Raw genomic sequence first — 23,922 nt, 5'->3', positions numbered from 1 at the left:
CTCTAGTTTGGTTCCAAGTTCTCAGAGGTCTCTGCTTGAGTTAGGTGAGAAGTGTCACTGCAGGCCCTCAGAATTATAGGCTACTGAGACAGAAACAACTCCATGGGTTTGCTTTGTAGGGACTGAGGTGCAAAGTTTTGCGGCTGATACTCTTTAAGAGGTTCTCTATGAATTCCCTAATGTGTCACGGGGAGTGGCTGAGATTGCATGGGCTACCCTATGAATGAGGTCGGGACCCCTGACACTACATCAATGGGCTGGGAAAATTGGTGCGAGGTGGGGTAGACAACCATTCCCAACTCCACACTGGCCCCTCCACAGTGCATTCCCACAATGCCTCAAATGCTTCCACTTCTATACACTCTTCCCAGTGGAGCTAGAAGTGGTCTTTGCTTCCCTTGCACATCAAAAATCCTTTATTTTACCTCTTTTGAGGCATGTACTGTGTTCCCAACTAGATTTCCCCAAAATAGTGAATCCACAGGGCTGAAATTTGAGTAAAGGAATCGTGGCTGACTCAACTTTGTATCCCCCACAAGACGCATTAATTGAGCACAGCAAGTATTCAACATCAATCCATTCACTGAATGAAAAAGTAGGCCTAGAACATGAGCCATTTGATAATACACTTGGAATGGTGCTCCATCTTGAAAGAGGCGGTTCTTATTAGCTGACAAGACTTACTATCCTACTTTGCTTTTGGTATGAATGATCTTACTTTTAAAATTTTACCATTATTTTACAGAAAATATTTGATGTTTGGAAACGACGGCCAAGTATGGGTATTCTTCTAAGAGCTTAATCATGAAAAAAGACAAAAGTCTTGATAGATACAGTAATACCTGAGACACCTACTGGTGTCATCATCCTATGCCCAACCACCTATACTTCATCCCACTTCCTATCTTTTGTAGATGTATCTCTCCAAGCCTGACAAAGGTACCCAAACACCACCTGGCCCACTGTTGCACTTATTTCTTAGAAGATGTTACTGGATCCCATCTACTGAGATAATAAACTACCTTCTACACTGTGAGTGATATGGCCATTTTTTTTAACAAGGGAATTTTTACTTTCTAATTTAAGCCAGGAACACATTGGGTTAAGTGTGCACCATCTTGTTTTAAGCACTACTTTCAGAGACTAAATTAAATTTTAATTTCTCACATTCTTCAAACATCTATAATCTCTCAGGACCAATGAGAAAACTGCCCAGATAGATAAATGCCTTATCTCTCAGGACCAATGAGAAAACTGCCCAGATAGATAAATGCCTTAAACTTTATCACTGACCATGAAGAAATGTACTTGACAGCTATTGTACAAGTCATCGCTCATTGGAGGAAAGACATTATCCTATATAATAAAAGCCTAATATGCTAAGTGTCCGACCATTTGGCCAGTGGCTATGATGCATACTGACCATCAGGGGGCAGACGCTCGGACCAGTAGGTTAGCTTGCTCCTGGGGTTCAGCCGACTGGGAATGGACGAGACTGGCCAGACATGTCCTGGAGCCCTCCCGAGGTCCCTCCCTGGCCCCAATCGTGCATCAGTGGGGTCCCTTGGCTTGGCCTGCGGCCTCACAATCCAGGACCCCTTGGGGGATGTCAGAGAGCTGGTTTCGACCCGATCCCTGCAGGCCAGGCTAAGGGACCCCACTGGTGCACGAATCTGTGCACCAGGCCTCTAGTATAATTCGAAGTGCCGTTATAGATGAAATACAGTGGAACCTTGGTTCTCAAACTTAATTCGTTCCAGAAGGCTGTTTGAGAAGCAATTTGTTTGAAAACCAAATCATTTTTCCCCTTAGAAATAATATAAACTGAATTAATTCCTTTCAGACCCACAAATGATTTCGTTTTCATTTTTCTTATATATAGTACATGCCTAATGTACTGTTTACTCTAGAAACACTTCTTTTCTTAAATTTATCAAACTAGCATCTTTCAGTTCAACATGCAGCATCTTTGCTTGTTCATGTATCACTACCTCTGAAATGCTGCCACTGGCTAACTAATCAACATAGTTTTTCTACCTCTTCAATTGCCTGGGATCCTTGTTTCTTTCACACCCTCAGCAACATTAGCACTCTTGATGACTTCTTTATGTTTTAAAATTGTGCTAATCCTTGATTTTGCCAGCAACAAAAGCATTCGCTCCATTGTTTGTTGCGTGAGAGGAGCTGAGGTATCAGCATGAAAGGGTTGTCAGGTCGAAAACCACAATTTTGGTTTAACAACTGAGACATTTTTTCTGTGAACAACTTGGTTGAGAAACAAATTGTTCGAGATGGGAGATATTTGAGAACTGAGATTTGACTGTAAAAATTTATTAAAAGGTGAAATTCAAGAATGAACTTTTAAAATCTATCTATCTATCTATCTATATAAAAGGCTAAGTGACCAAACGTATGTACGTCCGGCCAGCCAGTACATATGAAAGGCACTGGCAACTTAAAAATAAACATTGACTCACACATGCGTGATATTTGGCACATCTGACACTGGCCTCCCATTTAAATTAATTTGAAGACAGTTTCCCACGATGACTATTAATAAATCACAAGGACAAACTCTAGACAGAGCAGGAATATTCCTACCTGAACCCGTTTTCAGACATGGTGAGTTATATACTGCTTTCTCTTGAGTTCGAAGATTGTGTGACATTAAAGTTAAAGTTGTAAATACTTCATCACAAGGGAAATTAGTCAAGCACTCTGAAAGTGTTTTTACTCTTAATTTGGTATACAGGGAGATATTAGAATAAGTTTAATCAATTTATCAGTCATTTTTTTAATCAATGTTGTTTTCATATCATGTTTCTGTTGTTTTTATTTCATGTCTTTGTTGTTATTATTTATTAATCAATTTATATTATATATTACTAGAGGCCCCGTGCACGAAATTCGTGCATGGGGGGGGTGTCCCTCAGCCCAGCCTGCACCCTCTCCAATCTGGGACCCCTCAAGGGATGTCCCGGAATCGGGTCTAAACGGGCAGTTGGACATCCCTCTCACAATCCAGGACTGCTGGCTCCCAACTGCTCGCCTGCCTGCCTTCCTGATTGCCCCTAACCGCTTCTGCCTGCCAGCCTGATCACCCCCTAACCACTCCAATGCCAGCCTGATTGATGCCTAACTGCTCCCCTGCCAGCCTGTTTGCCCCAACTTCCCTCCTCTGCCGGCCTGGTCACCCCTAACTGTCCTCCCCTGCAGGGTTGATCGCCTCCAACTGCCCTCCCTTGCAGGCCTGGTGCCTCCCAACTGCCCTCCCCTGCTGGCCATCTTGTGGTGGCCATCTTGTGTCCACCCGGGGGCAGGATCTTTGACCACATAGGGGCAGCCATATTGTATGTTGGAGTGATGGTCAATCTGCATATTACTCTTTTATTAGATAGGATAGAGGCGTGGTGCACGGTCGGGGGCCAGGTGGTTTGCCCTGAAGGGTGTCCTGGATCAGGGTGGGGGTTCCCTTGGGGCATGGGGCGGCCTAAGTGAGGGGCCTGTGGTGGTTTGCAGGCCAACCACGCCCCCTGGCGACGCAAGAGGAGGCCCTGGTATCTGGAATTTATTTACCTTCTACAATTGAAATTTTGTAGCCTGGAGTGGAGCCAACCTTCTGCTCACTCCGTGGATGCAGCCATTTCTGTTGGGACTTATGTATCTAATATAATTGAAACTTTGTAGCCTTAAGCGGAGGCCTGGGCTGGCCAGGGCTGCAGAAGCTTAGCTTCTTCCATTGCCGGGGGCAACCCTTGGCTCCCGCTCTTTCCAGCTCAGTGGCTGCTACCATTTCAGTTTGGATTTGTTTACCTTCTATAATTGAAACTTTGTAGCCGCAAGGGTAGGCGGAAAGCTTGTCTTCCTCTGTTGCCGGGGAAACCCAAGCCTCCCTCCTGCTCTCTGTGGCTGCATCTCTTGGTTGGGGTTATTTGCATATTTGCTCCTGATTGGCTGGTGGGTGTGGCTTTTGGGTGTAGCGAAGGTACGGTCAATTTGCATATTGCTCTTTTATTAGGTAGTATTTTCATATACATTTTACTGATTTTCTTTCATCTCTGACACTTCTATTATAGAGAAAGGGTGAATAGTTATATTAAAATATTTCTTCTAATTAATTTCCTTTCAGTGTGCACAAATCCGTGCACCCAGCTACTAGTATATATATATTTACTAGAGGCCCGATGCATGAAGATTTGTTCAAGAACAGGCCTTCCTTACCCTGGCTGCCAGCACCGCCTTTGCTCAGGCCGGAGCCAACTTTTCGCTCAGGCCTGGAGCCGCCTTTCTGCCTTCCCACGCTGCCCAGAGGCCTGGAGCGGCTGGGGCAATGCAGAACACCTACGTTGTCGCCATGGTGATGACACAAGGGTCCCACCCCGCCCCCGGCCGCTCAGCGCCTGTGTATGCAAATTAAGCCACCATCTTTGTTGGGTTAATTTGCATACTCCTGATTGGCTGGTGGGCGTCGCGAAGGTACAGTCAATTGCATCTTACTCTTTTATTAGTGTAGATAGATTTCAGAAAAGAAGGAAGAGGCAGAGAGACAGAAACATCAAAGGCCCAGCTGGTTTGGCTCAGTGGTTGAGCATCAACCTATGAACCAGGAGGTCATGGTTTGATTCCTGGTCAAGGTGCATGCCCAGGTTGGGGGCTCCATCCCCAGTGTGGGGCATGCAGGAGGCAGCCGATCAATGATTCTCTCTCATCGCTGATGTTTCTATCTCTCTTTCCCTCTCTGAAATAAAAAAATATATATTTTTAAAAAAGAAACATCAATGATGAGAATCACTGATTGGCTGCCTCCTGCACATCTGTTACTGGGGATCAAACCTGCAACCTGGGCGTGTGCCCTGACTGGTAATGAAACCGTGATCTCCTGGCTCACAGGTTTACACTCAACCACTGAGTGACACCAGCTGGGCAAGAATGAACTCTAAGACTATTCTCATCACTGGCTTATTTTGCCAGGTACAGAAGACTATATGGATGTTGGCGCACACTGTGAATATTTCATCCACAGAATATAAAGAGCTTTCATTAGAACAAGAGAGAGAAAAACCTATAGTCTGGAGAACAAAAGCTAAGAGTTCCAAGTTTTAGTGGCCATGTTTCCCAAAGGGCTATTGTATAAAAGCGTAATACTATATTTTTTTCTATTCACAGATGGAAAAGAGTAAAATTTTGCTTTATTTAAGCCCAACAGCAATAATCTTGCATGGATTTCAGAAAAATGATACACATTTTACTGTGGGATAATAAGGACCATTAGTTATTAGAGAGAATAAATCATTCTCTTTCAATTCAACAGACTTATTCATTCACTCATTTAATAGACTACCCTCTCTCCTTTTCACTAAAATGTCCTTCCCATACAGAACACCTGGCCACGCAACATGCCACCAGACAGACTTCAGGAGGTATCTTGATGGGGAGAAATAGAGAATTTCCAAAGGGAATCCACGGGATAAAACCAACACTTGAAGCTTGCCTTTCATTTCAAGGAAAGCAGTATAAAAGCAATAGAAAAAGGAAAAGGTAGTTGAAAAATATAGTTGCTCTCCACAAAAGAATCTTAAAAATAAAAAATCATGAACTTAATAATTTTCCTAAATGAAATTATGCCATTATTCTTGATTTCTTTGTACCAACTAAAAGGACAAAGTATCAAACTTCAGTAAAGTTTCAACACTATAATACATTTCATTAATCAAAGATAAAAACTACATTAAAAGCAAGAGAATTATTTTATGTCTGTGATTAGGCAGTTGGAGGGCTTGCATTCTATGTATACATTTTTACACTTCAACTTATTTAACAGTGTCAGTTCACTAACTGCAGTTTTTTTACATAAAGAAAACAGATTTAGAATTTTAAAAACAAATTATAGTAATTTTATGCCTACAGCTTGCACCTCTTAGAAACTACGCACCCCCTAACACTCCCCTTACTTTACCACCACTTCCCCATCTCCACCCTCCTCCTCTCTAAAACCACAGGCTAAGTGAGAACTGATAACAGGGGCCTCAAATTCCCTAATGAAGGACAGCCACCCTAATTTTTCACTTGGGGTAGAGGAATAAAGGATGCAGATCAAAGTACAGCTCCTGAATAGGGGCAGGGCGCAAATGCATGCAATATATGCCTGGCGAGCTCCAGTGTTTTCTACAGATCTTCATGGTGCCTGGTACATACTGTCCTGAACTCCATTTATGTGGAACCTCCTATGAGGAGACAGGGAGAGATAAAGGACCATGAGATTTAATACTACAGTAGATAGAGATGTGGATACCGCTGGTGATGGCGGTGGGAGGATGAGCAGGGGAGGAAGGGGACTGCAAAATAATGACAACCTCATTCGCCCGCAGTATAAAAACTGCTATCAAATGGCAGAAGATAAAAATGAGAAAAAGAAGATAAAGGGGGGGGCATCAATTCCTTAGGGCCGAGGACACAGGCCCTTCTGGCACCTCTAATTGGCAACCTGGCACCAAGAAGGAGCTGACCAGAATAGTGTCCATACAGTCAGGGCTGGACTGAGAACTTGCAGGTGATGAGGTAGGAGAGATTGGGACATGGCAGGACCATGGACTATGCACAAGCACAGAGGGTTCCCTCTGTAGACTGAGATCTGTCAGCAATAACATGAAACCTCTGAAGATGGGACCTACCAGGGCCATCGGAATCATTTGTGAAAACGGGATTCATAAGGCAGCCTATGACCAGTAATTAGGATAAAGTCTGGCTTTAAGCAAGTCAAACGCTACCCACTGCTTAATTTATATAAAATCCATCTTTAGCCCTGGCAGGCATGGCTCAATGGTCAGAGCTTCGGACCATGCACCAAAGAGTCCCGGGTTGATTCCCGGTCAAGGGCACGTACCTGGGTTGCAGGTTTGATACCTGGCCCCAGTTGGGGCACATGCAGGAGGCAACCAAAGGATGTGTCGCTCTCACACAGATGTTTCTCTCTCTCTTTCCCCTCTCCCCCCTCCCTTCCACTCTCCCTAAAAAATCAATGGAAAAAATATAGTCGGGTGAGAATTAACAAAACAAACAAACAAAAGATCTTAAATATGACCCCAGAACCAACAAAATCAGTCTGGTCCCCACTTGCTCTTAAGCTGAGCTGGCATCAGGCTATCCTCTGGGCAGGCCCCACCACTCTTTATTCTACAGCTCTTTTGCTTAAATACAAGGCTCCACATTTATCTGGTAAATGTCACTATGGGGCGGGGCTTATTCCTTTTACCCCACCTCAGCACTGGAAAATCCAATACCAAAAAAGGAAAGGGTAATGGTTAGCATTTAGATCAGGATCTTGACCATACAAATGGAAAAACTGGGCGATCTACTCTAAACAAAATAATGGTTTTGCTCAGGGGTTTTCAGTGGGGAGGGGTGGGGCTTACAGTGGGGAGAGGAGGGAGAAGATAAAAGCTCCTGAGGCTTCACATCCACGTCATCCCACTCCTGGTTGAAACACCTATCATCACCTCTCAGAGCTAAGAGGGGGCAATACAGTTTAGCGCAGTGGTTAAGAGTCCAAGTTTTGGAGTCACACAGAGCTGGGTCCCAATTCAGTCACTGCCAGCTGTGTGACAAGACCAAGTTAGTTACTCCTCTAAGCTTCGGCTTCCTTCTCTGTAAAATGGAACAAATACAATGTAGGCGCACGAGGTTGTTGCAAAAATTAAATGAGAAATATATGCAAAATACTTATTGCAGCATCCGGTAGAGTAAGCACAAAACACAGAGGCGAGAGGAAAAAAAAAAAAGGAAGCTAAAAAATATTGTGCACTCATGCTCCCACCTCCCAGCTGAGGATTTATAAATATCATCAAATACAACTCAACTTTGAGAATACATTATATGATGATTCGGGTAGCAGAATTTTTATCTTCCTAATTATGTTTTGCTTGGGCAAATGTCAAAAATGAGCTTCCACTTCCAGAGCAGATACTGATGGGATAGTGGAAACGGGACTTGCGGGAAGAGCTCAGACACATACTCAGCAGGAGCAGGATGGAGAATATGTGACTTGATAATTCATCTGTCTGATCTCAGTCTACAATGCACACTGAGCACTAACTATGTGCAAATCTCAAGGACTGGAGGAGTTTGATATATTTATGCAGGAGCCTGGCAGGAGGGTGGGATGTGGCTGCTAACAGCACTCACTAAGCACTCCCTCTGCTACTGGGCTATGTGCAGCATCTCCCATGCATCATCTTTTTAAAAAAAATAAAAAATAAAAAAATAAATATATATATATATATATATGAAATTGATTTCAGAAAGGAAGGGAGAAGGAGAGAGAGAGAGAGAAACATCAATGGTGAGAGAGAATAACTGATTGGCTGCTTCCTGCATGCTCCACAACCCGGGCATGTGCTCTGACCGGGAATCGCACCATGACCTCCTGGTTCATAGGTTGATGCGCAATCACTGAGCCATGTCGGCTGGGCTCACAAGCCACATCTCACTGCTCCCTCAGAGCAACTGTAATTTAGGACTTCAGAAACCAAGGTTTAGACAAAGATTTGGAGGCTTGCAAAAGCCACAGAACCACAATCAGCATTGGAACTCAAGTCCCTATGATGCAAAAACCCATGTCTTAAGCTAGACATTTTGATGAGAAGAGGGGGAGATTTTCCATGAAGCAGGGTCAGAATGAGCAATGCCATATTTAAGAGACCCTGAGTATACTGTTTAAGAAATAAGGCTACAAATACAGGTTGGAGCTAGTGGGCTAAGAGTCTATAACTGCCCAAAATGTCAGTGGCTGGCTCTAAACTTTACCTGTAGATAGTGAGGAACTATCTAAGGACTTTATTATGCATTACTGTAATCTGTGCATAAAATGGAAGGAACAGAACCGAGACCTTAAAGCAATGTAACTCGTACATTTCTAAGCAAGAGATGACCATCTGGTGACAACAACAAAATCAAAACATTGAGGTTTCAGGGTTGGCTGGCACCTCCTGGGATGATGAAAAATAAGGAATCAGCCAAGTCCTAGAAGTTAAAAATGAGTACGATTTTAGAAGAATTTAAATGAACGTGAGAATAGGGTACTCACAGGGAACTGAATACTACAACAAACTTTTTTAATGTTAAAAAAGCTGTTTTCTCACTTTATGTGAAAATACCTTTAGAGACAGTCAATCAAGATACCATCAATGTCCTTAGTAATATAAGTTCACTAATAAAAACTACAACAATATGAACTCATAGACTTACAATGGTGCCCACAATCTTCTCCATCCTTTCTATTGCCTTCTCTCTCCCATCAGCATTTACTGACTGAGCGCCAACTATGGAGCAGGCATGTGGTTAAAGAGGTGGCAAGTATGTGGAGTTTGTAGTCTATGAGCGGAGACAGACATTAACCAAACCACTACAAGAATAAATGCCCAATTTTAAACAAAGGCGTTGCTTGACTCAGCACTGTGCCTATAAAAAGGCCCACAACAGTTGAAGGAGGGAGGACGGAGAGTGTTGCTATTGCTGGGTGAGGGGCTATGTGAACTCGGGGCACTTACCTAGCCATGTTGCTATGAGGACAGCATCAATTCCGTCTATCGGCTCACAGATCCGAGCCACAACTGGGTGGATCTGCTGGGCCAGGTAGTATTGGGTGTCAATGGTTAAATTGTCTTGTTTCTGCAGCTGCTCAGGTGCATAGGCCCTCTGACTCGCACTGAGATTTGACCCATCCTGTAAGAGGACACAGTACAAGGAAAGTTATAAGAAATTCAACCCTCCACACACTTGCTTGGTCAAAAGAGGAACAAGAATTCAAATTTTGTGTATTTAATTTCAAACACCAAGAAGTCCTTTTTTTAAAAAAATATCTCATTATTGATTTTCAGAAAGAGAAGCAGGTAGAGGGAGAGAGAGAAAAAAACATCAATGAGAGAAACATTGATTGGTTGCCTACTGAACGCCCCCGCCCCCGCCCCCCCCACCAGGGATGGAGCCTGAAACTCAGGCATGCGCCCTGACAGGGAATGGAATTGGCAACCCCTTGGTGCATGGGACAACGCGCAACCCACTGAATCACACCACCCAGGGCATCAAGAAGTTCTTCTAACCTACTGGTGAACATTTCATAAGCATCTAAGAGTAGGAAGATGAAGGAGAACATCTCGCCCACTGCCGAAGAATGTAAATCCAGCATGTGTTGTGTTCTATTTTTTGTTGAAACATGAAACCAACAAAATGGCATGCCTAGATTACGTAATTCCACCTGCCACATCACAGAAACACATTTTTTAAAATATATTTTATTGATTTTTTTACAGAGAGGAAGAGAGAGGGATAGAGAGTTAGAAATATCGATGAGAGAGAAACATCGATAAGCTGCCTCCTGCACACCCCCCACTGGGGATGTGCCCGCAACCAAGGTACATGCCCTTGACCAGAATCGAACCTGGGACCCTTGAGTCTGCAGGCCGATGCTCTATCCACTGAGCCAAACCGGTTTCAGCCAGAAACATATTGAGAAGACTTGCTAACAATTAGTCTAGTCAGAGGGCCTTTTAGGAGTGATGACAAAAAACATGTGTGGTCCTTTTATTATGTTAATGCAACACCTTCATGCAGGCATTCTAGTCATGGTATCATCTTAAAGGCCCCGGGAGTAATATTGTCCACAAGAACTGCATATATCATTGAGAAGCAAATGAGCCAGGGGAAAAGCTGGGAATGAAACCCACAGGGTAGTTAGTCACTTATGTACAAGATATAACAGGTAAGAGTAAAATTAATGAGGTATCTGGTGGAGTTGGCCTAAAGCAAAAGATTTGGCCACTGGAATGAAGGGCATGCCATTTTGCAGTTTATATGGTTCTTCCTCAAGGCAAGGAGGATGGTCAGAGAGCCTTTTAAGGAGTTTCTCTTTACTCTATAAAAAGAAAAGTTGTGAAATTCTATATAATTGGCCCATATACAGTCCTGTGGGTGATGTCACCATCATCTGTGAATCAAAAAGTTCATCACTTTACTGGACCAACATCCAACAACTCACTCCACTCTTCCTCTTGTCTGCAACAACAGAATTTAATATTCAGACTAGTAAATTATAACTATTCACAGTGCTCAGCTGCTCTGCAAAACTGATTATAATGTGAATCCTATTCTTTCATTCCTGCTACAATCAGTCCCTTCTCAGCTCAGAGCCCAGCCCAAAGCAAAAGCAACATTCCATGCCGCTGTCTTTACCAGAGACTGGAAGTGGGGGTCTCTTTCTCTGGCGGGGCTCCTGATGGAAACAAACTGGGATATTCATCAACTAGGTTCTACCTATTCTAAGATATCCTATCTAATAAAAGAGTACTATGCAGATTGATCATCACTGCAACACACAATATAGCTGCCTCCATGTGGTAAAAGATCCTGCCCTCATGTGGACACAAGATGGCCAGCAGGAGAGGGCAGTTAGGAGGCACCCGGCCTGCAAGGGAGGGCAGTTGGAGGTGATCAACCCTGCAGGGGAGGGCAGTTAGGGGTGACCAGGCCAGCAGAGGAGAGAAGCTGGGGGCAAACAGGCTGGCAGGGGAGCAGTTAAGCATCAACCAGGCTGGCAGCGGAGTGGTTAGGGGGTGATCAGGCTGGCAGGCAGAAGCGGTTAGGCGCAATCAGGAAGGCAGGCTGGCAAGCAGTTGGGAGCCAGCAGTCCTGGATTGTGAGAGGGATGTCCGACTGCCCGTTTAGGCCCGATCCTGTTGGGATCGGGCCTAAACGGGCAGTCGAACGGGATCGGGCCTAAACGGGCAGTCGGACATCCCTCCAGGAGTCCCAGATTGGAGAGGGTACAGGCTGGGCTGAGGGACAACCCCCCGCCGTGCACGAATTTCGTGCACCAGGCTTCTAGTAATGAAATATCTGGAAAGGGAGCAAACCTCAGATTAAAAGACTTGCTTATAATTATTTTTTAGGAGTTTATAACACAGTAAAAAAATTAGACAAAATTAATCAACTTTAATTGTTTAGAAGTTTGAATTGTTAGATGAGTAACATCATTAGATGAGTAAAATGACAATGACAAAATTAGTATGCATATAAACCAGGAGGTCAGGGGTTGCAGGTTCGATCCCTAATGGGGGTGTGCAGGAGGCAGCCGATCAACGATTCTCTCTCATTATTGATGTTTCTATCTCTCTCTTCCTTTCCCTTCCTCTCAGAAATAAAAATATGTATTTTTTTAAATGGTACTTGAGCCCTAGTTGGGTGCTCAATGGTTAGAGCATTAGATCATAGACTGAAAAGTCCCAAATTCAATTCCGGTCAAGGGTACGTACATCAGTTGCAGTCTCCATCACTGGCCCTGGTCTGGGCGCATGTAGGAGGCAACCAATAAATGTTTTTCTCTCTGTCTCTCCCTCTCCTTTCCACTCTCTCTAAAAAAATCAATGAAAAAATATCTTTGGGTGAGTATTAAAAAAAAAATGGCGCTTGAGTTACTTTCTAATATACCATTAGAAGATGTTCTCATCAGCAGTTGAAAATGTCTAAGCATATTCTCAGTTGAAAAAGTTTTTATTTTAAATATTCACATAAAAATTAGTTTTAACAGTGACCCAAACACATTTCTTATTGTATTTTAAAAATCTGAGCTTAAACATAACTGAATGCAAAAGAATGGCTAAGATGACAGGTTTTGCCATGTTGTATTAGAAAAATATTTAGGCTGTGACATAAGACCTAATTCACAAACCTAGCAAGACCCCCATGGTATATGCAATAACATGCAGCATATACCTTTAAAATCAGATTAAGGAATAATGTTGCTTTTGCTTAAAGTGCCCATGTAGTAATTTGTGAACTTCACAAAGTACATGCTTCACAGAAACAACCGGGTACAGTCAATTCATTCAAAACTATGTAGTCATCTTTAGTAAAAAAGTAATGGGAAAAAATTTTAAACAGATGACAAGTGGTCCCCTGAAAGTGTTAAAGTCATGCCTTACGGAAATGATGTCCACTGAAAGTTAAATAATTAAGCATTTAAAACTTAAGCAATAAGTGAAAGCTGATTTAAGATATCAGCAAATAATTCATGTAGGTTTTACAAGACCACATACTACAATACAAATTAGATACCAAAAACATTACCCTGAACTCATCTAAAATGATAGTCTGAGTAAGTTATCAGTAGAACACTGTATTCTAAATGTAAATTTTAAACAAAAGAAAACCTGTTTAAGAGATAGGCTATACTTGGAGGGCACTTCTGCTTAGAGCAATAAACAATTCTCTTAAAATGTATGATCATACATTTTCAAAAACATAGTCTAAAAATATGGTTGTGTTGTGAAGCACAGAAAGAATAATATGAGTGCTTAAAAGCAAAAGAGGTAGGCAGCTTTGGTGAAAATGGGCATGTCCCAGTGCTAGGGGATAAAGGCAAAATAAAGGCCTAGAGCATTTCTTGGGATACAGTGAGAAGAATAAGTTAATAAAAAGAAAAATAAACTGTAGTTTTAACAAGCAAGTTAAGGTCCAGTACCAGTGGATAAGGGAAATGTTGAAAAGACAGCAAATTGTATTTATTGTAGTATATCAGCATCAGCATTTGAGCTTTTCTGTAACAATAAGCCCTGAGAAGAAGAAATCATAAGACCTAAGAGTTAAATGTTTTTTTACTGATTTTTAGAGAGAGGAAGGAAGAGGGATAGTGAGATAGAAACATCGATGAGAGAGAAACATCATCTACTGGCTGCCTCCTACACGCCCCCTACTGGGGATCGAACCTGGGCATGTGCCCTGACTGGGAATGGAACCACTGACTTCTTGGTTCATAGGTCGGTGCTCAACCACTGAGCCATATTGGCCGAGCGAGACCTACTATTTAGATATCAAAAAATATAACTTTGACTTTTAAATACATTGGTCATACTACCATACGTCTCCATTCTACTTTTAGCCAAAACATAACTGCGGCTGGATTTCATTATTAGATGCTATTTAAAGTTATATGCTGCCATATTGCTCCTCTCATTAATAATCCAAGAGCTTTTCCATGTATGTGAAGACAATAATTTAAAAAAACTGGCCTATTTACCAAAATCTTTACTTGCATAATATGAAAATTGTTGTGTTTGTTGTTTTTTTTTTGAGATGAGATTTGTCAGAGGCAATATGCAAAGCACATTAAGGGCTTGAGCGAGTCAGACATTTATGGAAATATTTTCCTGCAGGAATTGGTTTTCTGTAACAGTTCTTAATCAAGGGTAACCCTAGGAGGGAGACAGAGTCAAGTGCCGATTCCTGTCCATGTAGTTAAATCATGTGTTATGTACATCGTCTACAGTACTGAGCAGATATTAGCAAATGACTTTTAAATTTTGAAAAGACTCTATGATTTAAAAACACATTGAGTATAGTTCGACAAAGATCAATGCTATTGCAATGAAGTTTAAGGCTTATCTAAAACTTCTTACTATAACAACACAAAGCAATAATTAATTTAACAGCAGCAGCCTTATTCAAATGAATTATGCCTTTTGGTAGATAGGCCAGATCATAATCCCTTTAAAGAATCTGGATAGAGGCTATGACTGACTGACTTTTTTTTTTTTTTTTTTTGCAGAGAGAAGGAATGAGACTTCTCCTTTGTTCCAACTGAAGTGTTTTCAAAGAAAAGAACTGCTCTTCTGTCCTACCCTCTCTCCCCATCCCTAATTGCTAGCGGCATGCTACTCTCAAAAGAAACCAGTTAGTGGTGTCAAGCTGTGCTCTATAAGGCCTAGAGGTTCCTCAGAGTTGCCTTGTGGAACAGGGAGAAGGAAAGAAAATGGGTTCTAGGCCCCCTCCACTCAAAAAAAGGAAAAAAAAAAAGGGAACTGTTTAATTTGTGTTTTCTCGATAAGGTGTATTTTTAGGATATCTCATCTTTCTCCATATAATCATGCATTTCATATTTCTTTCAAGTAATTACTTGAACAAAGGCTATGGAAAACGCATTTACTCTCTTATTCTACCAATATTCATAATGGAAACTGTGGCAAAAGGAATGATAAATGACTGCTGCTGGACATATGACCAAACCTATATACATTTTCACTGAAGTTAACTGTAGTTACTGTCATACACCTGTCTCACCAAATTAATTTCAGTGACCCAAAATACAAGTCTTTGTTTTACAAAAATTTTAATAAAATATGCCATATCCTGACTAATGTTTTTAAATGCTATAAAACCAATCAGACCAAACCATCTCTTGACAGCATCAATTATCTTAAAAGACTATTAAATAAGACACTGTGGCCATCTGGATTTTACTTTGTGTCATAAGTGGTATGAGTCTTAATTATGATATTTTTACCTGACAGATGACATACGACACAGTATCTCCAGCCTTCACCTTTCTGCCTCCTTGAGAATTTATCCAGAGGGCGACATGGACGTGAGGTAGGCTTTTTTTATCAGGGTAATCCTGAGGATCCTTTGTCAATGCCTAAAGGAGAAAAAGAGGAAACAAAATGCCCCAAACTTTAAAATAAAACCCTTCTCACACAGCCATACACTAATACATCTTTGCTAGAATCATACTAGCCACATAAACATAAAAATGACATTAAGATATATGTAGAAAACACTGTCACAGAATCTTTAGACATTCCATCCTCCTGCATTAAGTAACTAATGTAACCAGATGCAACCTTGACAAAAAAAAAGAAATACAAGTTTATGGGCTATGACACATAATACTTACACATAAAAAATTAAGACTATAAATTCAATCTTAGAGAGTTTCTCCTAATGTTTGCAATTCTCTCACTGAATTAACTGATCAGTTAGGACTGATGGATGATGGATAACAGCTACTCTGACTTACGGATGTGTTTCTCAAAAGCTTTTCTAGCCTAAATACATCCCAAGGTACCATAAATCACTGGATTTACTCCCACTGTCAACTTAAGCTCTACAAAGGCAAAATGATGAGTCTCTAACAGAAAGTAAGCGCCAGGAGAGCAGGAACACGTCAGCCTTACTCAGAGTTGCATTCCCAGTGCTCAGAATGATACCTGACGTATGGTAGCAACCAAATGTTTGCAGGATAAATGATGTCACTTACTCTAAATTAATTCACTAAGTTCAAGCATAATGTCATGCACGGGTAAAACAGCCAAAGTATAACACTGACCAAATAGAGTTTAATGTAAGAGAGTATGCAAAGTTCATTGACATGGTTTCAGATTCCACATTATAAATAACCTTTAAAAAAATACTACTTAGAGAGTCTTGGTGTAGAAAAAAAAAAGAATATGCACAATTATCTGAAAAAGTTACTAAAATACACTGAGTGGCCAGATTATTATGATCTCTGAACGCATAATAATCTGGCCACTCTGTGTGTGTGTGTGTGTATTAGAGGCCCGGTGCATGAATTTGTGCATGGGTGGTGTCCGGCCAGCCTGGCCAGGGGAAGGGGACATGGGCAGTTGGCCGGCCTGCCTGCTGGTCAAACTCCTGGTCGAGGGGGCAATTTGCATATTAGCCTTTTATTATATAGGATATACACTGAGTGGCCAGATTATTATGCATTCAGAGATCATAATAATCTGGCCACTCAGTGTACATCTCCTTTTTCCAACTACATATTTGTGGAAACTGGATTTTCTTCCTATACTCAACACATCACAACAAATTGGATGTGCAAGCACATGAGAATCCAGTTGTATTCTCCTAAACTGGACATTAAAAAGATCTGCAAAACTGTAAAATGATGCCACTCCTCTGGCTAATTTGTTTTTGTTTTAAAATAGTTATTTTATAATGTTATTTTTGTAATCCCATGACAGGCTTATTGCTGTTAAACAAATTAATAAATGCTCTTAAAATTTCTCAGTTTTAATTTCTAGCACAGTAAATATCAACACAAACCACATAAACCAAAGCTCTTAGAGGTCTCAATTATTTTCAGAGTGTGAAGGTGTCCTGAGGCTAGGAAATCTGAGAACTGTTACAGTAGAATAAAGCAGGTGCTCAAACACGGCTGCACATACCCACATTATATACACTTTCTAAATCAGACGCTCAGTGTAGGAGAGTGCCTAGGAAACTCTCCAAGTATTTGAATCTCCTCAAACTTGAATTATGCGAAGTCTTGATTGACTCAGTTGGGTAATAGTGCATAGAAATCTTAATCAATATAACTCTACTTGAGAAAACCATTATCTTCTCCAATTGACTATACTTCAGTGCAATGTTAAGAAATTCTGAATTTCATCTGACATACTTTCCAATTATTAAATTGGGACTATTGGGGGGTTTTACAAGCTAGTTTTAGGTGCCTTGATTTTGGGGGGCAAATGCTTTCTGGTGGTTTAGGCTCAAATTAGCCAGGACTATAAAAATCAGCTGTCATATTTTGTGTTACTTTATGAAATATATTTAAGCTAAGATTGCAGTAGTTCAGAAAATCAGTTGTTTGTGGCAACATGGGCTAAAATTTCTACAGTGGTAAATATCACCACTTCATCCCTCCACCCTAGGCTAACCTCCCATTTTCAACTCCTACCAGCATCATCTATAGCTACTAAAATTTTATTATCTATATCTACATCTACATCTTATCTATCCATCCTGTAGTAAGACCATCCACAACCAGTCACATAAATAGACTCTTCCATTCCACTGCCTTTTCAAAGAGATAAAATGTAAAAGCTGAAATGCTCACAAGTTTTAAATAGTATAAATATTCAGACAAATGTTATTCAGGACAAATCACCTCTAACATATAAACAGCTTACCGTAAACAGACATAGGAATAATTATGAAATAGAGAGACATTTCATTAGAATTTATTGTACTTATATCTGCAGAAATTACTTTTATTGAATTTATTGGGGTGACATTGGTTAATGAAAGTATATAGGTTTCAGATATACAATTCTACAATATATCATCTGTATATTGTACTGTGTTATGAAAAATAAGTATAAAAAACAGAGGACAGTAAATATCTGCAAGAGACCATTAACATCTTGAAAATATAGACCATGCTTTGCTCATTCACTTTTATAACCCAGAATCTAGTACTGTGCACATAAGAAGTACTCCATGTTTGATGAATAGATGATTAAATAAGCAAATGAGTTCTTTCATAGCTCACTTCAAGTGAAATGGAGGATATATAGACAGTAAGTCACAGTTTCAGTTCTGCCATAGGAAAAAAAGTATGCACAGCCCCATCACACTAAGTACTGACTGTTATCCTATATAATAAAAGCCCAATATGCTAAGTGTCTGGTTGTCCATTCAACCAATCAAAGTGTAATATGCTAACGATATGCTAAGGCTGCTCAACAGCTTGCTATGACGTGCACTGACCACCAGGGGGCAGACGCTCCAACCTACAGGTTAGCTTGCTGCTGGGGTCTGGCCGATCAGGACTGGGTGAGACGGGCGGGACACAAACCTGGAACCCTCCCACGGTCCCTCTCCAGCTGGCACCAATTGGGACTGGGCGAGACAAGCCAGACACACCCCAGGGCCCTACTACAGTCCCTCCCTAGCTGGCCAACCTCCTGCATCCCTCCCTGGCCCCAATTGTGCACCAGTGGGGTCCCTCAGCCTGGCCTGAGCCCTCTCGCAATCTGGGACCCCTCAGGGGATGTCAGAGAGCCGGTTTTGGCCCAATCTCACAGGCCAGGCCGAGGGACCCCACTAGTGCACGAATTTGTGCACCGGGTATGTAGTTAATAATAATGTATCACTTGTAAGTTGATAATTATCAAAGCTGAATGATGGGTACATGGGGGTTCATGATACTACTCTACTTCTGTATAGGTTTAAAATTTTCAATAATAAAAACTTTAAAATAACAAAACTGTAGATTGTTCATGAGAACACGGAGATTGCCAGTATGTTCATGACTCTAGGTTTCTTTGCACACTAGTAATACTGTCTCATCATTCATATGAGATGACGGTGTGGGCCCACTACCCTAGAGGACATGTGCTCAGTGTTATTTTGCCAATGATGTATTCATGTTTAGACTGAGCCTTCCAAACTCGTGGAATCACACACTTCTAAGAAGGTAGACAGTGTCAAGGATACAGTCTGTAGAATAGATGCTAAAATTGACCAGAGGCAGATTGAAGTAATAACTCTTACTCAATTCAAATTTTTGAGAGAGAGAGAGAGAGAGACAAAACAAAATCTAAAAAGAAACCATTTCTAGATGTCACAAGTGATTCCATGCCATTGCATCACTTAAAGTGAAGAGCTAGTGCCAAGGCACAATAATTCAATATTTTTATGTATAAATAAATGTCTTCTTTTGTGACTAAAGATATCACGGGTCAAAGTATAATGAACAAGTGACTTACCTAAGACTAAATACAAATCATAAGGACATACATAGAAAATATTCATTCTCTCTAGAAATCAAAGAAATGCAAATAAAATCCAAGAGTGAAATTTTGTTTCATATCCAATGTTTTATTTAAATATCACCAATGATTGCATCGCCAATGAAATAATATCACCAATATAAGCAAATCTGTGGTGAAATTGGCACATATTTTCTTATTATCAATTGGTATCACCTTTTTGCAAAGCAATTTGACAAGAGCCATACAGATCTTGATATCTTTTGACTCAAATATTCCACTTCAAGGACCCTAAACTAAGAAAGTAATTGAAAGTAATTGATCCGAAAGCAAAAAGGTAAATGAACAAAGATGTTTAATATAGTTATTTACAATAGCAAAAATAAATAATTTAAATAATCAAACAAAAAATTTAAATAAATATGTATCAGTGAAATATAAGATTAACACACTGATATACAAGATGGCTTTTAAAGTAATATAAAAAGGTGAAAAAATTGCTTATGTTAAGTGAAAATAGATTTCAGTATATTAATATTGTAATTGCTTCAATGTAAAAATGTTTTCAAGAGTAAAATGCAAAAATGCCAAGCATTACTTTTTTTCTTTTGATAGTATTTCTTTTTTAAAATACATTTTTTTATTTTTAAATTAGTTTATATCCTATATTATTTTGTATTAGTTACATGTGTACAACATAGTGGTTAGACAATCATACACTTTACAAAGCCAGGTGGGTACTGAAAATATTGGGGCAAGCATTACTTTTAACATAAGGGAATTATGATTGAGTTTTAATTCTAAAATTTTCATTTAATATAATGATTATATTCTTTTTTATTAAAATTACATTTTATGAGCTTTGACAGCAAAATCTATTTATCACAAAACTGGTAAAATGGTATTTGCAAAATTAGCTTCTAAGTATGTAAGGGTACTTACTCTTTCTGAATGGAAAAAATCTGTAACCTAACATCTTGTAAATGAGGATTTTATTTTTTCAAACTAGGTAAGAAAAAAGTATTCCCTATTTTCAACAACTAAGACTGCCCATAAAATGTAACTTATATCTGAGAAAAACACCTACTTACAGTACCTCTAAGGATCACCTTCTGTGAAGTTACACGCAAGCACGCACACACATGCGCTCTCCCCCCCCCCTCTCTCTCTCAGCTGACAGGCCTGACCCCAAACAACTATAACTTAGGAGGACTATGAAGAAGGCAGTACTCTCTTGTCCCTGAAACATCAACTATATCACTCCACAGAACCTCTAGGAAGAAGGCTTCCATGAATTAAAGTAAGAATGAAGAGAGAAGGCCCTCCAACAGACATGGAGGTACCAGTGGCTGGAACAGGAAGTGTTATGCTAATGCTCATTCTGTGAGATAGTTATTAAGCAGCTTTCATCACCAGCTAGAATTTATTTCAATTGCAAGGATGAGGTGGTTCTTCAACTATCTGAAGGAGGAGAAAAACACGTGGCAACAGCTGGGCTCAGCAATAAATGCTACATTTACCTTGTTAATTTCAAACTGGCTCACTGGGACACTGCCATTTAGCACATCTTCTCCAATTTCTATTAACCTCTTCTGAATATTTTCCACTATAGTGTCCCGGCTTTGATCAGAAAGAATCTGGCCAATGACAAAGCTGCAAAAAAAAAGAGAAGGACTGATTTTTTAAGTATCATACTTCATTAATAAAGGAGAAAAAAAAGGAAGATAAATGCCAATAGATTAACATGTGGACAAGAACTGTAATAAAAGCTAACATGAGGGTTAAAGTCTAAAAGGCCATTACTATTTGTTTTTTAACATTAACTCTGCCAAAGGTTTACCAACCTTGGAATGTCAAATTTGCCTTTAGACATACAGATAATTTTTTATGCAGCATCTAATGCATCATACAAAATACAGACAGAAAAGGTATGTATTCAATTGTATTTTTAAGCAATTACAAAGTTCAAAAGCAGTTATACTCTACTCATAAGTTAAAATGTCAGACAATAAGTATTTCACTTTCCTCATAAAGCACCAAGATGTTATCTCTGATATCAAGATATCATCTCTGCCTAAGATGATCATTAGCTAAGTAGAAATATACAGCTCTCTATGTAAATATAAAAAACACACAAATATTTCAAACTTTTCTTTCTTCAGCTTCATTACATTGCTCAGTGTTCTTCTCTAACTTTATACTATCCCTTAAAAACGTCATGTTATTCCACCAGACTCCCACAAAAAAGGATAAAAAAAAAACAAAAACGAAAAGGAGTAAGAAAGCCAATATTTTATCCATTTCTGAGAAAAATGCAGAGCGAGGGTTTGACAGCTGCATTATAATTTGTCAGAAAAAGAACCCTGACAAAAACATTTGTATAGCTTTAATTACTAATACATTTCTAACTCAGAGAAATTTACTTCTATTATGATGCATCTTTTCTTGGAAAACACAAAGCTGAAGAGAACACTCTAATCGACAGTCTATACAAAGTACTTTCATCTTTGGTACATTTGGGGGCAATGAAGCATTTCAAACTACATTTCATAAAAGGCTAACAGTGACCTATACTTGGATGATCAACTTTGCCTAATCAAGAGTAGTTTGCAGAAGCAACAATTGCTCACAATCTCCTGACTTGAAAACAAGAGGAAGAATGGAAAACAAGTAAAATATGCTGATATTCAGCAATGTTAAAATTAATTTAAAATTTCGTTTTCAAGAAAAAAATTTCTTCTATTTTCAGAATTGCTCAGGATCAAACCATAAAGTACCTAACAATTCATTTTCCAAATGGGTGTTTTATAAATTAATATGATCCTAAAAAAATAGAACAGGTCTTAATACAATCTTTAGTCTCAGGTGCAAAGCTAGGGGGTCACGCACGAGGTACCTATTATTTCTGAGGTACATAAGGTATTTGAGAACTAGCTCTTTAAATTAACCTGAGGATAGTAAGAATATTTGCACACAAATTATATTGGTGGGAACAAAGTCTCACTCCATGGTCCACTCTGAATTCCAGAACATTTTAAGCCATAAAACGGGGATGCCTTAACAATTACGTTCCTAAAAGGTTCTAGGACCGTGGTCGGCAAACTGCGGCTCGCAAGCCACATGCGGCTCTTTGGCCCCTTGAGTGTGGCTCTTCCACAAAATACCACGGCCTGAGTGAGTCTATTTTGAAGAAGTGGCATTAGAAGTTTAAGTTTAAAAAATTTGGCTCTCAAAAGAAATTTCAATCGTTGTACTGTTGATATTTGGCTCTGTTGACTAATGAGTTTGCCGACCACTGTTCTAGGATAATACAGGAACCAATACATGGCACTCTCTAATAGGAATATTAAAGCAAAACAATACAACAACATTAAACAAAACCAATTCTGTAAGGATCAAAACGTGAAAGTTTACCCACACCATGAGTAAAAACTCATGAGATGAATTCTACAGCAAGCATCTCTTACTGAGCCAGTGTGGCTTTTTAAAAATGTATCAAACTCCACTCCAAATAAGTAAGAGTTGTTAATATGCAATAGTAACAATAAGAAAAAAGCTGTATGCTCGTGCTTGGCAGAATCACAAGCAGTTGTCCATGTCATTCATACCTGAATTTTTAAAAGACAAACAACAAAATAAAAACCAAAGCAAAACTCACTTTCCAGTGTCTTTAGCAAGATCACACCAATCTCTTCTAACTATATCTAATCCTTTCAGCTCCTGTTTGGTGACATAATTCCCATCCGACGTTGGTTCTACAACCAGAGCAGCATATTTCTTTTTCTTTAACAGTAGCAGAGACTTGAAAATTCCATCAATGTCGATTTCAAGCAGTTTGTACAATTTATTCACTTCACTTTTTACCTGTGAAAATTTCAATCATTAATATTATATTCTCAAACGTCTAGTAGGAAGAACATGAACATGCTATAAATTCCCAGGAGTTCATCTAAACAGAACTTGAAGTCACACGATACTAGAATGCATTTACTCAGCATATATGGAACATGATATTTTGTTGGATTCAAGGCAGAACACTTGAAAAAAAGCACAGGGTCAGAATTGGCAAGGTCAGCCTCAAAATTATAAAAATTATGACATAGTCTTTTTAAAATCTAAAATCTAAATGCATATGTACTTACCTTCAAACTACTGAATTAGTTAGAGATTACACAGTCCAGAAATAAGTAAAACTTGAACTATTAAAATAATGTCTATAATCTTGCTGTACCTTAAATATAAGCAAATAAATATATGCTGAACAAATAAATGAACAGTCACCTGCTCTTTATTGATAGGGACATGGCACAGACCATCACCTCTAGGGAAAATACATAGTTTTTCAAGGTCCAATATGAGTTCAATATGCTGGCTTACTCTCAAGCGAAGACTATAGCTCAAATTTCATACATTTCAGAGAAGACAGGTAGGAAGGTGTCAGTTTGTAAGATGATACCTTATTATGTGTGTATATGTATGTAGGTAGGTAGGTACTTATTCATATCAAAGTGTATGAAAGGCATCTGAACACTACTAGAGACATTTCTCCTTATTAATGACACTGTGATTAGTACTA

At 39.7% G+C, this 23,922-nt stretch overlaps 1 protein-coding gene across 1 annotated transcript in view; it reads right to left on the bottom strand.

Moving 5' to 3' along the window:
• POLA1 (DNA polymerase alpha 1, catalytic subunit) overlaps nt 1–23,922 on the bottom strand; it is a 320,208-nt gene that overhangs the window by 178,268 nt on the left and 118,018 nt on the right. The window contains exons 29-32 of the mRNA XM_079764678.1: nt 23,005–23,210; nt 20,867–20,999; nt 15,332–15,463; nt 9,546–9,720 (exon numbers count right to left, since the gene is read on the bottom strand). Coding sequence (XP_079620804.1) covers nt 9,546–9,720; nt 15,332–15,463; nt 20,867–20,999; nt 23,005–23,210 — 646 coding nt within the window. The remainder of the gene's footprint in view (nt 1–9,545; nt 9,721–15,331; nt 15,464–20,866; nt 21,000–23,004; nt 23,211–23,922) is intronic.

The sequence above is a fragment of the Cnephaeus nilssonii genome (assembly GCF_951640355.1).
Source record: "Cnephaeus nilssonii genome assembly, chromosome: X".
Taxonomy (NCBI): Eukaryota; Metazoa; Chordata; class Mammalia; order Chiroptera; family Vespertilionidae; genus Cnephaeus; species Cnephaeus nilssonii.
The sequence above is the reverse complement of the archived record's forward strand: the minus strand, read 5'-3'. Positions and strand labels throughout refer to the sequence as shown.